General features: G+C 35.0%; 1 protein-coding gene across 6 annotated transcripts in view; it reads left to right on the plus strand.

The window, feature by feature from the left end:
• Window positions 1–12,614, plus strand: part of MPP6 (membrane palmitoylated protein 6) — a 111,265-nt gene that overhangs the window by 89,897 nt on the left and 8,754 nt on the right. For all 6 annotated transcript variants that reach the window (XM_038557130.1, XM_038557129.1, XM_038557131.1 and 3 more), the window contains 2 exons: window positions 8,795–8,997; window positions 10,004–10,132. In XM_038557130.1, coding sequence (XP_038413058.1) covers window positions 8,795–8,997; window positions 10,004–10,132 — 332 coding nt within the window. The remainder of the gene's footprint in view (window positions 1–8,794; window positions 8,998–10,003; window positions 10,133–12,614) is intronic.

Below are 12,614 nucleotides of genomic sequence, written 5' to 3' on the forward strand. Positions count from 1 at the left end.
TACTCTTGAATCCAGTTTTTTTTGATGCCACTGCCTTTGTAATCCTTGTTCTTTCATACATGACCTTATTTTTTTTTGCACAGACATTCAAGGTCTTTTGTTTGTTTCACTTTGTTGTTTTTCAATATTATGAAATTTAATAATGGTATTCCTTTGTGTACATCTTTTTTTAATTCATTGTGCTGATGACTAGTGTACTCTTCAGACTAGAGACTCATGTCCCTCAATTCTGAGAAATTGTTATTTCTTGGATGATTTCTCCATGTTCTCTCTGTTCACTTTTTGTAGAATCTGTTAGCTGGATGTTAAACATCCTGGATTCATCTTCTCAATGTCTCTCTCGGTCTCTCTCTCTTTTTTAAATCATGTTGTCTATCCCTTTTTTTTTTTTTTATCCTACTCTTTAAACGATTATCTTGAGTTTTTCATTTTCTATTCCATTGTTTTATCATGAGTAATCCTATTTTTCATTTTAGGATTTTCTATTTATTGGTTGTTTTTTCCACAGCATTGTTATTTGTGGGGGCTATATCTTAATGTATCTTTAAGAATAGTACATAGTATATCTTTCTTTAGGTTTTTGTCTATAGCTAAATTACCTCTGCTTTCCTCTGGGTTATTTTTTCTGTTTGTGGTATGTTTGTACGTATTTTCCCTTTTATGCTAGAGGATTTCTTTTTTTTATGTACTGATCCTTGGCGGTACATTCATACCTAAAAGTAAGTGTAATAACTGATTGGAAGCTCTGTGTACTTGAGCAGATCTGGGTAATTGGCTGAGCTTTATTATATGAGATAGGCAAGGAGAGATCTGTTTTGTTGAAGGAACCAAAAAGTTGGCATAAGATATTTTTGAGGGCACACCTGGAAGGCTCAGTGATTGAGTGTCTGCCTTGCTCAGGTCATGATTCTGGGATGAGTCCTGCATTGGGCTCCCTGGAGGGAGCCTGCTTCTCCCTCTGCCTATATCTCTGCCTCTCTCTCTCTGCTTCTCTCATGAATAAATAAAATCTTTAAAGTATATATATATATATTTTTTGAAGGGAGCTGTTAAATTTTCCAGAGAAGAGTTTTCAGATATCCCTCCTGCTGATACTGTTCTCTAACAAGATGGACAGAGAAGATATGGATTAACCTGCTCCGTATCCATAATTACATCCCCCACCTCCAGTTTTCAGCTTCTTGCTTCAAAGTCCTAAATCTCTTTAGTGTTCTGGGGATAAAGTGGTCCAATTCTCATCCATAACTCTCTAACGCTTTATAGTTTATTCTTCCTTAATTTCTTTCAGTAATATTTGTAGTTTTCAGTGTACAAGTCATATGCTTCTTTTTGTCAAATTTATTCCTAAGTATTTGTTTTCCTCATTTCCTTTTCAGATTGTTCATTATAAATGTATAGCCTTGCTGAATTTATTTGTTGTGATTTTTTTTGCAAATTTCTCAAGATTTTTTATATATAAGATCATATTATGTACAAATAGAGATAGTTTTCCTTATTCCTTTAAACTGGGTTCCATTTATTTCTTTTTATTATCTAATTGCCCTGATTAGAACCTCCAGTGCAGCGTGGAATAGAAGTGGCAAAAGTAGACATCCTTGTCTTGTTCATGGTGTTAGAGATACCTATTCAGTCTTTTATCACTAAGCATGATGTTAGCTGTGGAGTTTTTGTAGATAATCTTCCATCAGGTTGGAGAAATTCTCTTCTATTCCTAGTTCATTGACTTTTTATCCTGAGAAGGTACTGATTTTTGCCAAATATTTTTTCTTCATTGAGACAATAACATGATTTTTTTATTCTTTTACAATAATTGTGTTCCTGTGGTAAATCCCATTTAGTCATGGTGTATGAACCTTTTGATATGCTTCTAGAATCAATGTGCTAATATTTGTTGAATATTTGTGCAGCTGTAGATAAGAGACACTAGTCCATAGGTTTCATTTCTTATTATGTTAGCTAATGTTGATAATAGTGATAGTACTAGACTCATAGATTGAATTGGGAGGTATTCTTTTCACTTATGTTTTTTTGGAGGAGTTTGTAAAGGATTGATGGTTTATTCTTCTTTAAATGTTTCATAGTTTACCCTTGAAAGCATCCAATCCCAGGATTGTTTTTGTAGGAGGTTTTGATTACTGATTCAATCTTGTTATAAGTCTGCTGGGGTTTTCTGTTTCTTTTTAATGAGTTTCAGAATTTCTGCAGCACCTATGGTAATATCCCCTCTTTTATTTCTGATTTTAGTAATTTGAGTCCTTGCTCTTCTTTTCTTGGTCAGTTTACCTTTTAAAGGTCTGTCAATTTTGGTGTTCTTTCAAAAAACTAACATTTGCTTTTTTTGATTTTCTGTATTGGTTTTCTATTCTCCATTTCATTAATTTCTGTGATAGTCCTATTTCCTTTTTGTTTTGGGTTATGTTTGCTATTTTTCCATTTTCTTTGGGTAGAATGTTAAGTTATTGGATTGAGATCTTCATTTTTAATAGGCATTTGCAGTTGTAAATTTCCTTAGAAGCAACTGCTTCAGCTGCATCTCATAAGTTTTGGTATTGTGGTTTTTGTTTTCATTCATCTCAAAATATTTTCTAATTACATTTATGATTTCCTGTTTGACCCATTGGTTGTTTAGGAGCATATTGTTCAATTTCCACATATTTTTTTAATTTCCCAGATTTCTTCTGTTACTGATTTCTAATTCATTTCATTGTGGTCAGGGGAACATTATATGATTTTACTCTTATTAAACTCTCTGGGACTTGCTTTATAACCTCAGATAAGATCCATTTTGGAGAATGTTCCAGGTATACTTAGGAAGGATATGTATTCTGCTGTCATTGGGTGGAGTCTTCTATAGAGGTCTGTTAGGTCTAGTTGGCTTATAGTACTGGTCAAGCCTTTTATTTCATTGTTGATCTCCTATTTGTTTTATCCATTATTTGAAAGTGTAAAGTGTGTTATTGAAGTCTTCAAATACTATTGTTGACTTAACTATTGCTCCCTTCAATTCTGTCAGTTTTTGCAGCATGTGTTTTGGGAATTCTGTTGTTAGATGTATATATGTTTGTACTTTTAAAATCATTTTGAGGGATCCCTGGGTGGCGCAGCGGTTTGGCGCCTGCCTTTGGCCCAGGGCGCGATCCTGGAGACCCGGGATCAAATCCCACGTCAGGCTCCCGGTGCATGGAGCCTGCTTCTCCCTCTGCCTGTGTCTCTGCCTCTCTCTCTCTCTCTCTCTCTCTCTCTCTCTCTCTCTGTGACTATCATAAATAAATAAAAATTAAAAAAAATAATAAAATCATTTTGATAGATTGACACTTTTATCATTATAAAATGTTCTTTGTCTCCAGTAATAAAGATTGCATTTATTTATTCATGAGAGACAGAGAGAGGCAGAGACATAGGCAAAAGGAGAAGCAGGCTCCCTGCAGGGGTCCTGATGTGGGATTTGATCCCAGGACCCCAGGATCACAACCTGAGCCAAAGAGAGATGCTCAGCCACTAAGCCACCCAGGTGCCCCAACAGTTTTTGTCTTTTTTATTTTGTATGATATATATATCTCCACTCCAGGTCTATTTGTGTTACTGTTTGTATGGGGTATTTTTCAGTCCTTTTACTTTCAACCTACTGATGTCTTTGAATCTAAAGTATGTAGTTTAGGGACAGCATATAGTTGGATCATGGTTGCTTGTTTGTTTAAATCCATTCTACCAGTCTCTCTGCCTTTTAATTAGAGTCTTTCATCCACTTAATGTAAATATCCCTCACCATGCGTTTACTTGATTGTTTCCCCATGATTAAGTTCAAATCAGGCATTATTAGAAAAATATAAAGTCATGTTTTATCCTTCTCTGAATGTTACATATAGGTACATCTTGTCAGTTTGTCCCATTACTGATGATGTTAACTTTGATTATTGATTTAGGTCATGTCTGATAGATTTCTTTAGTATAAAAGGTAACTTTCATTTGTCATTAATAAGTAATCTGGCTGAGTGAAGTAAGTCAGTCGGAGAAGGACAAACATTATATGTTCTCATTCATTTGGGGAATATAAATAATAGTGAAAGGGAATATAAGGGAAGGGGGAAGAAATGTGTGGGAAATATCAGAAAGGGAGACAGAACGTAAAGACTGCTAACTCTGGGAAACGAACTAGGGGTGGTAGAAGGGGAGGAGGGCGGGGGGTGGGAGTGAATGGGTGACGGGCACTGGGTGTTATTCTGTATGTTAGTAAATTGAACACCAATAAAAAATAAATTTAAAAAAATAAAAAAAATAAAAATAAATAAAAAAATAAGTAATCTGTTCAAAGATACTTTGAAACTGTAAGTATTGTCCTCAACAAACTTTTACCAAATTGTTTTAGAATCCATCAATAATTTATTAATTTAAAATCTTTTCCTGAATTTGGATAAACAGCTACCAGCCCAATAAAATCCTTTCTCATATTTTTGGAATACACATTCATTTCCCAGAATCCTTGCAGTTAGGTCAGTTGACTAATTTGTTTCTGGCAAGTAGGTAACTAAGTGGTTTGTTGGATAACTGAGCTCTTTGGGAGTACAAACAGCAAAGAGCTTTATTTTCACCCAGTCACTGATTTCATCCATGCATTTCATGCACTGATTTCATCCATCACATCTTCTTTTCCTCTACTTTTCCTTCAGCCCCCTGGAAGATTCTGTAACTTTCTCATCTCTTTCAGTTAAGAGAACTGTGTTATTTTGCTAAATAAGACTTGTATTTTGAGTGCTTAAAAAAAGGCTACTCCAATTCAAAACTTCAGTCAGTGTTGCATCCAGTTCACTGTCTCTCCCTTTCTCACAGATCATTCCTGATCCTTGGCTTAGGTCCTATATTGTAAGGAGAAAAGTGTAGTTTGTTTTATTATTCTCCCTTCACATCCTGCTCTGCTACTTCTCTTTTTCAAAGGCAGGGCAGGAAGAAGTGGGGATAAAGGGCTGTCATGTAAAATCTTGCCTTTTGGAGACTGGAATTCTATATGTCACAAATGTCCAAATACTGTCTCTTCATTGAGGCCTATTTTAGGTAGGTCTTTCTTAGAGATCTCCATACTTTGCCATTCCCTGGCCAAGGTATTTTTTTTTTTTTTTTTTTTTGGCCAAGGTATTATGATCCAGCTGTCCCCTTGAGACCAATGCCAAGCTCCAAACCCATACTTCATATTCTCCTTTGCTTGGTTCTCTACCCTTCATTCTGTCTTATATAGGATACCTTCAGAGCAGTTCAAGCCAGGCTATCTTTTGAATACACACACACACACACACACACACACACAGCCCACAGGAAACTCATTCTTGCTTTGCCAAACAGTGGAAGTATTAATCACCCCACTGCTACAATATGTCATCATGGGCTTCTGGGATTATCCAGGGAGATTCATTTTACCATGGAGTAAAGAAGAAAATAAAGCATTCTACCCTGAACCTACAATTGTTAACGTCAGTGACTCCTTTCTGAATATAAATAAGATAGAAGTAGTAGATAGATGATCCTGGGATAAAGTTGGCCATTTTTTAGTAAACTCTGAATGAGGAGGCTCTAAATCCTTGGCATTTTAGCTTCTTTTTGGGACTTCAGAGGGATACTGTGAGACTGGGAAAAAAAAAAGTCTTATTCAACATTCTCTTTATAAATACAGTGAACACAATTAAAATAGCTTCTAATTACAGAATTATATTCTAATTACAGAATCCTTATACTATTATATAATTTATATTATTTATATAAAAATTTGCATACTTTTTCTCCTACTTAACACACTGGTCTGTCTTTTCTTCAGATTCTTCAAACTTATCATTCACACCTTTTTGTTCTTAATGGTCCCTCAGCATGGAACCCTACCTCCCAAATCTTTAGATGCTTAAATTTTGTTTTGTACTCAGATCTCACCTTTTTGTAGGCCTTTGCTGGCCATTCCATCTAAAGTAGCCCCCCCACTACCTAGTAGTTATGTTTTAGCACTTAAATTCTTGTTTTTTATTTGACTACTCCCCTATATCCACATTCAAGACTATGTCCCATGAGAACAGAGAGCTGCTCTGTCTTTTGTTCTGCTTAGACCCAGAATGTAAACTAGGATCTGGCACATCATATATGCCCAAGAAATATTTAATGAATAAATGAATGAACAGTATATCATGAGCTTTTTCTTCACAAGACATTGTCATTATATATTTTTTATGTAAATAAGTCAGTCGGAGAAGGACAAACATTATATGGTCTCATTCATTTGGGGAATATAAAAAAATAGTGAAAGGGAATAAAGGGGAAAGGAGGAAAAATGAGTGGGAAATATCAGAAAGGCAGACAGAACATGAAAGACTCCTAACTCTGGGAAACGAACTAGGGGAGGTGGGCGGGGGGTGTGACTGGGTGATGGGCACTGAGGTGGACACTTGACAGGATGAGCACTGGGTGTTATTTTATATGTTGGCAAATTGAACACCAATAAAAAATAAATTTAAATTAAAAAAAATATTATCCTAATATCCGAAGAGTGGAAAGGAACTTAAATATGTGGCAATATAGTTGTTGGATTTGGATTTTTGTTTTGTTCTGTTTGACTTTTCACTAGGTAATGAGATTGTAGTTGAAATTCACTTATAAACTAGGGGCAGGGATCCCCAAGTGGCTCAGCAGTTTGGAGCCTGCCTTCAGCCCAAGGTATGATCCTGGAGTCCCGGGATCAAGTCCCACATCAGGCTCCCTGCATGGAGCCTGCTTCTCCCTCTGCCTCTCTCTCTCTCTGTGTGTCTCTCATGAATGAATAAATAAAATCTTTATAAACTAGGGGCATCTGGTGGCTCAGTTAAGCATCTAGCTCCTTTTTTTTTTTTTTTTTTTTTTTTAAGATTCTATTCAACCACTGAGCCACCCAGGCGTCCCAAACATCTGGCTCTTAATTTCACTCAGGTCACAATCTCCTGGTTGTGGGGGCAAGCCCTGTGTTGGGCTCTGTGCTCAGTGCAGAGTCTCCTTGAGATTCTCTCTCCATCTCTTTCTTCCCTGCTTATATGTGTGCTTACTCTTTCTACCTCTCTAAATAGATATTTTTTTAATTTACTTGTAAACTAAAAACATTTTGATAATAATTAAGTTTCCCTTAGCATGGAGGTTGTGATGGGGCAGTGTGTGTACCTATACATATTTATTTCAAGCAGCACATTCCCATTTATGGTTTCATTGTAGAGCTTCACCAAAAAAACAGTATTCTTCTAAAATTATATCCACAGGTATTGAGCCAGGTCCTACTATGTATTTATTTGGGAAATTTAAAATTGCCTTAGATGTTTTACCATATCACCTCTGGTGAATAATTCCAGAAACCTTAGACATCACACATTTTTTTTTTTTTTTATATGAAAAGGCATCATAGCATCTTGAGGATCTTTAAGTTACTTTATAAACTGCTCTCCACATTGTCTGGGATGATCACCCTCAAGGCTGAGCCAGGAAACCACAGAGGAAGAAAAGGAGTCTTCTTATACCTAATGATCTCATTTATAAATTAGACCTTATTATTGAGCTGAAGAACAGAATGAAGTTCATTCTGTTCTTATAAAGGCTTTCTTAATGTGTTATGCTTATTACACATAGTGAAAATATTGTCAATTTTTTATCTGGATTACTTTTTAATTGCATGTGCTTAATGATTTCATCAGATATTCTTCATGTATAAGAACTTGATTTTATATCTGACCTAGCCTAGATTAAATTAAGGCTAAACTAGAAAATCACATACACACACACAAATTACTTTTCTTCTTCCAAACTAGTGTTAACAAATTGGTAGAGAGTACCTAACTGCATCTTTGCAGCAGTTTAAAAGAGAATATCCTTTCCTGTGCTAGCTAGCCCAAGTTGCAAAGGAGTTGTATATCTCTGTAAGTATTCAGAACTCTAACCTATCAGACAAAAACAATCCTCTAAATTTTGACTTGGTCTATTAACTGTTATTCTCTCAGAAAAAAAATACTGTAGGTTAGAGTAGAGAAAGTTAGAACATAATGACATCAAGTGTGACTAGATCCACCACCAGAGTACGGAACAATTAACATTTCAGAATATCAGTAAGCAGTAAGCTAAAAGAAGGTTTAGTGTTAGGGTGAGGAAAAGGATAGATAATTTGTAGATAAAACTACATTTCAGAAGATTGATAATACTGACTAAAAATAGAATTTTGCTCACTTGTTGAGTGCTCAATTAGTAAGTGTTCAAGTGTAAAGAAAGAATATAATTGATACTCCTTGAGAAGGGGAATGCTGGTGGCAACTGGAAAAGATCTTCACTTACAATATACCTCATGCTTAGTAGGACTCCTCATAGTTAAGAATTTAAATTTAAGGCTCTGCTTCTAGGTTAATATATTTTCAGATTCAAGCTGACTTTATAAAGCACTTTTTTTAAAAATATAAATTGTGTGTGTTGGGGACTACCTCTTAAAACATTCCTGTAGGTTAGGAGTCAGCAAACTTTTTAATTCAAGAGCTACATAGCAAATATTTTAGATTTTGTGTGCCATCTGGTCTCTGTCACCACCACTTTACCATTGTAAAATGAATGAAACCATAGGTAATAAAACAAATGAGGCATAGCTATGGTTTAATAATATTTTATTTACAAAAATAAGAAGCAGACCAGATTTAGCCTTAGGTCATAATTTGCCAACCTCTGAACTAAATGGCATTGTGTCTGAAATCTTAGGTACCTTGTGCATTTTGGTATCAATTTTAATTCCTGCATTCTCTTTGTATAAATTCTCAACATTTAGTTACTTCACGGAAACCAAGGGAAGATGAAAAAGATGGTCAGGCATATAAATTTGTGTCACGTTCTGAGATGGAAGCAGATATTAAAGCTGGAAAATATTTGGAACATGGGGAATATGAAGGAAATCTCTATGGAACCAAAATTGATTCTATTCTTGAAGTTGTCCAAACTGGACGAACTTGCATTTTGGATGTCAACCCACAAGTAAGCTGCATGGATTCTAAAGTTGCTTTAAATTTTTAATTCCTGTGAAGTTTTTGTTTGGTTTTATTTTCAAATTTTGAGGGTGCCTCTTTCTATCACCTGTTGGTAATAGAGAACCTTAATACGCATCCACATCTAGTTAGATAAATCTCTGATCAATAATTAGGCCACAGAGGTTTAGATAACAATAGAACTTGATAGAAGTTTAATATTTACTTACTTGCTCAAGTAATGTGTAAATACACATTAGGAAATATTAATTTTAAAATTTCAACAAAGCTACAACAAAGAATAAAGAATTAAAGTCCCACACCTTCCCAACCAACACACACACACACACACACACACACACACACACACACACACACACACCATTCTCTTCATTCTCATTCCCTCTCTCTCCGACCCCTTCCCACCCCACTACATTCAACCCAACTTCCGTACTCAGATAATTAATAATAGTTTGGTATATATCTTTGTCATTTTAGTATGCCTTAAATACAATATATAGATATATCATTTTATTAGTTTTTTATGGGTTTTCTATTTTCCTCTGTTACATAAATAGGAAAATTCTGTATAGATTCTTTAGCTTTAGTTCTTTGTAATTGCTCCATAGTGTTTCGTAGTACAAATGTATATTAATTTATTTAACCACTGTCAGTAGACACAGATTATTTCTGCTTTTTCAATATTAACAGAATTCTACAAGTAACAGAGAAAGCATTTACATTATTCTTGATGATTTTTGGATCATTAAGTTCAATACTTTCCTTTTTCTGAGAATTAAAAGGTAGTATGAGGTCAGAACACAGTTAATGGATCACTATTTTAGGAAAGAAATATATGAAATCAAAAGGATAGAAGGGGGCAAGTATTAAATTACATCCTTAATCCTTAGAGGGCAGATAGACTTTGATTAGTTAGCATTTAGTATAAATTAAAGGGTAACATAATTCAAATTTTAATCCCATATAAATTAGTTTGTAATTATTCTTCTACACAGGCCCTGAAAGTGCTGAGGACATCCGAATTCATGCCCTATGTTGTATTTATTGCTGCTCCAGAACTAGAGACATTACGTGCCATGCACAAGGCAGTGGTGGATGCTGGTATCACGACTAAGCTTTTGACGGTGAGCAGTTCTTTTTAGGCTGACAATATTATTTTACTCCTAAGATTTTTTTCTTTTTTCTTTCTGGGCATGTTTAATTCTACTCATATTAATGAAATATACTATATACTATATGATGTGTTGCAGAATAAAAATTCATTAGATGTAGCTAGGATTTGGAATATTATGGCTTTTACTTAAAAATAATCATTCACTTTATTTTAAAACATAAGTTTATTCCTCCTATGTAAATGAAATGGAGCAATAGTAAAATATGCATATAAATCCAACTTTCATTTTATCAATGAGGAAACTGGGCTCCAAGACCATTAACAAGCATATTCATCATAAGGTTTACTACTGGTTGTTAGTTCTGACTTTTAGTTCCTGTTACCTGTTTTCTCTTGTTCTCCTCTCTCTTTTCATCTTATGGGAAATTTAAAATACATACAAAGGGGAAAAAAATGAGAACTTCCATATTCCCATCACCTAGCTTCAGTAATGTGTGGCCATTTCTGTTTCAATTAGACCTCTCTTCACCTCCGCCCTATCTTGAATTATTTTAAAGCAAATCTTTGATATGTCAACTGCAAATACTTTATCTATCTCTAAAAGATAAAGACTTTTAAAATATAATCATAACACTATTAATACAAGAAAATAAGGGCAACTTCTTAATATAAATATACTATCTATATTTGAATTTCTCCAAGATTTATAATTTTTTTTACAGTTGATTTGTTCAAATTGGATCCAAACAAGATGAACACGTTGCATTTACTTGATATCTTCTAAATTTCTTTTTTCCCCCCAGCTTAGTTGAGGATAATTGACATATAATAAACTGTACATACCACAAGTACACAACTTGGTAAGTCTGGGCATATGGATACACCCATAAAAGCTATCACAGTCAGGATAATATACATGTCCATCACCTCCAAGGGTGTCCTTGTGCTCCTTCAGGATTCCTCCTTCCCACTGCATCTACTTCTTCCCACACTATTTCTACTTCTTCACACTAATTCTGAAATTACACAGTGTTAATCCTGTTTGTTCTTTTTCAGGTTTCTCTAAGTCTCTACTTAACTTTTTGAATATCTGAAATACAGTTATAATAATATTTTCATGTCATCATGTACTAATTCTGACATTTGTGTCAGTTCTGGATCAATTTTGACCTGAATGACTTTTCTTCTCACATTGGCCATATTTTCCTGCTGCTTTTCCTAGCGATTTTTTATTAGGTGCAAGACATTGTGAGCTTTTGTTCGAGGATATACTTGTTGAGAGATGGTTTGTTCCTTTCAGGTGTTGCTTTTAAAATGTTATGTAAGACCAGAACAGTTCTTAATCTAGGGGCAGTTCTCCATCCTGAGGCAAGACCATTTGAGGACTCTTCCAAATGGCCTGTGCATATTGAAGAGGTCCTGTCCCTGGCTCAGGTTGAATACTTTTCATTTTTTTCTGGTGATTCTTTGGTGGCCTCAGGTAGATTTACACAGCGCTGATTGGTATACAGCTGTATGCTGGAAGAGGGAAAGGTTTGCCAGTCTCTGAAGTTTTCTCTCCATGCTGCTATTTTGTTCAGGTATTCTGTCCTGTGAACTCTTGCCACCCTGGTCTCTGAGCTCTTAGGTCTGTCCCAACTTGGAATATTGGGTAGGCTCTTTCTGGGCTCCACCTTGTATACTGCAGCCTAGAAAGTCTTTCAAGACAGTTGGGTTAGTTTTAGGGCTCATTTCATTTGTTTCTCTGAGATATCAGTCTTCTGTTGCCTCATGCTCAAGGTCTTAAAAACTGTTTTTCCATACATTTTTTCTTTTCATTATCCAATGGGAGGGTTAGTTTAATTTCTGTTACTACATCTTAGCTGGAAGTAGACATCCCTTTACTCTGTTCTAATCTGTAAATTCTCACTTCCCACCCTCCCCTCTTTGTAGCCTTCAATTTTAGTTGTTCAAAAAAATGGGTTAGGGCACCTGGGTGGCTCAGTTGATTAAGCATTTGACTCTTGATTTGGGCTCATATCATGATCTCTGGGTCATGAGATCAAGCCCTTCCTCTAACAAAAACAAACAAAACAAAACAAAATTTGGATCAGTTATCCTATAGAGTGCTACAAAGTCTAGATTTTACCAATTCTGTCCCCATTGTGTCATTTCCCTTTGTTGCCCATATTTCCTGTGAACTAATAGAGGCTTGATCAGATGATACAGGTTTAGTTTTTTCCCCAAGAATAATTAATAACTGGTACTTGTTTTATTACATTTTGAGGCATATGAAAGGCTTGCTCTTTTTGTGATAAGGTTAATCAGTGGATTCAGATGTTGTGAGCCTGATCTGTAAAGTTCCCCAGTAGCTTTTTACCTAGTGATTTTGGCAAGCTTTATTCATCTTTGCCCAGATCACTTATTTGTTTAGGAATTTTAAGATGATGATAATCAGTTTGTCATTCTGAATTTATTTTTTATTTTTTATTTTTTTAAAGATTTTATTTGTT

This window comes from Canis lupus, chromosome 14 (assembly GCF_011100685.1).
Source record: "Canis lupus familiaris isolate Mischka breed German Shepherd chromosome 14, alternate assembly UU_Cfam_GSD_1.0, whole genome shotgun sequence".
In the NCBI taxonomy this organism is placed as follows: Eukaryota; Metazoa; Chordata; class Mammalia; order Carnivora; family Canidae; genus Canis; species Canis lupus.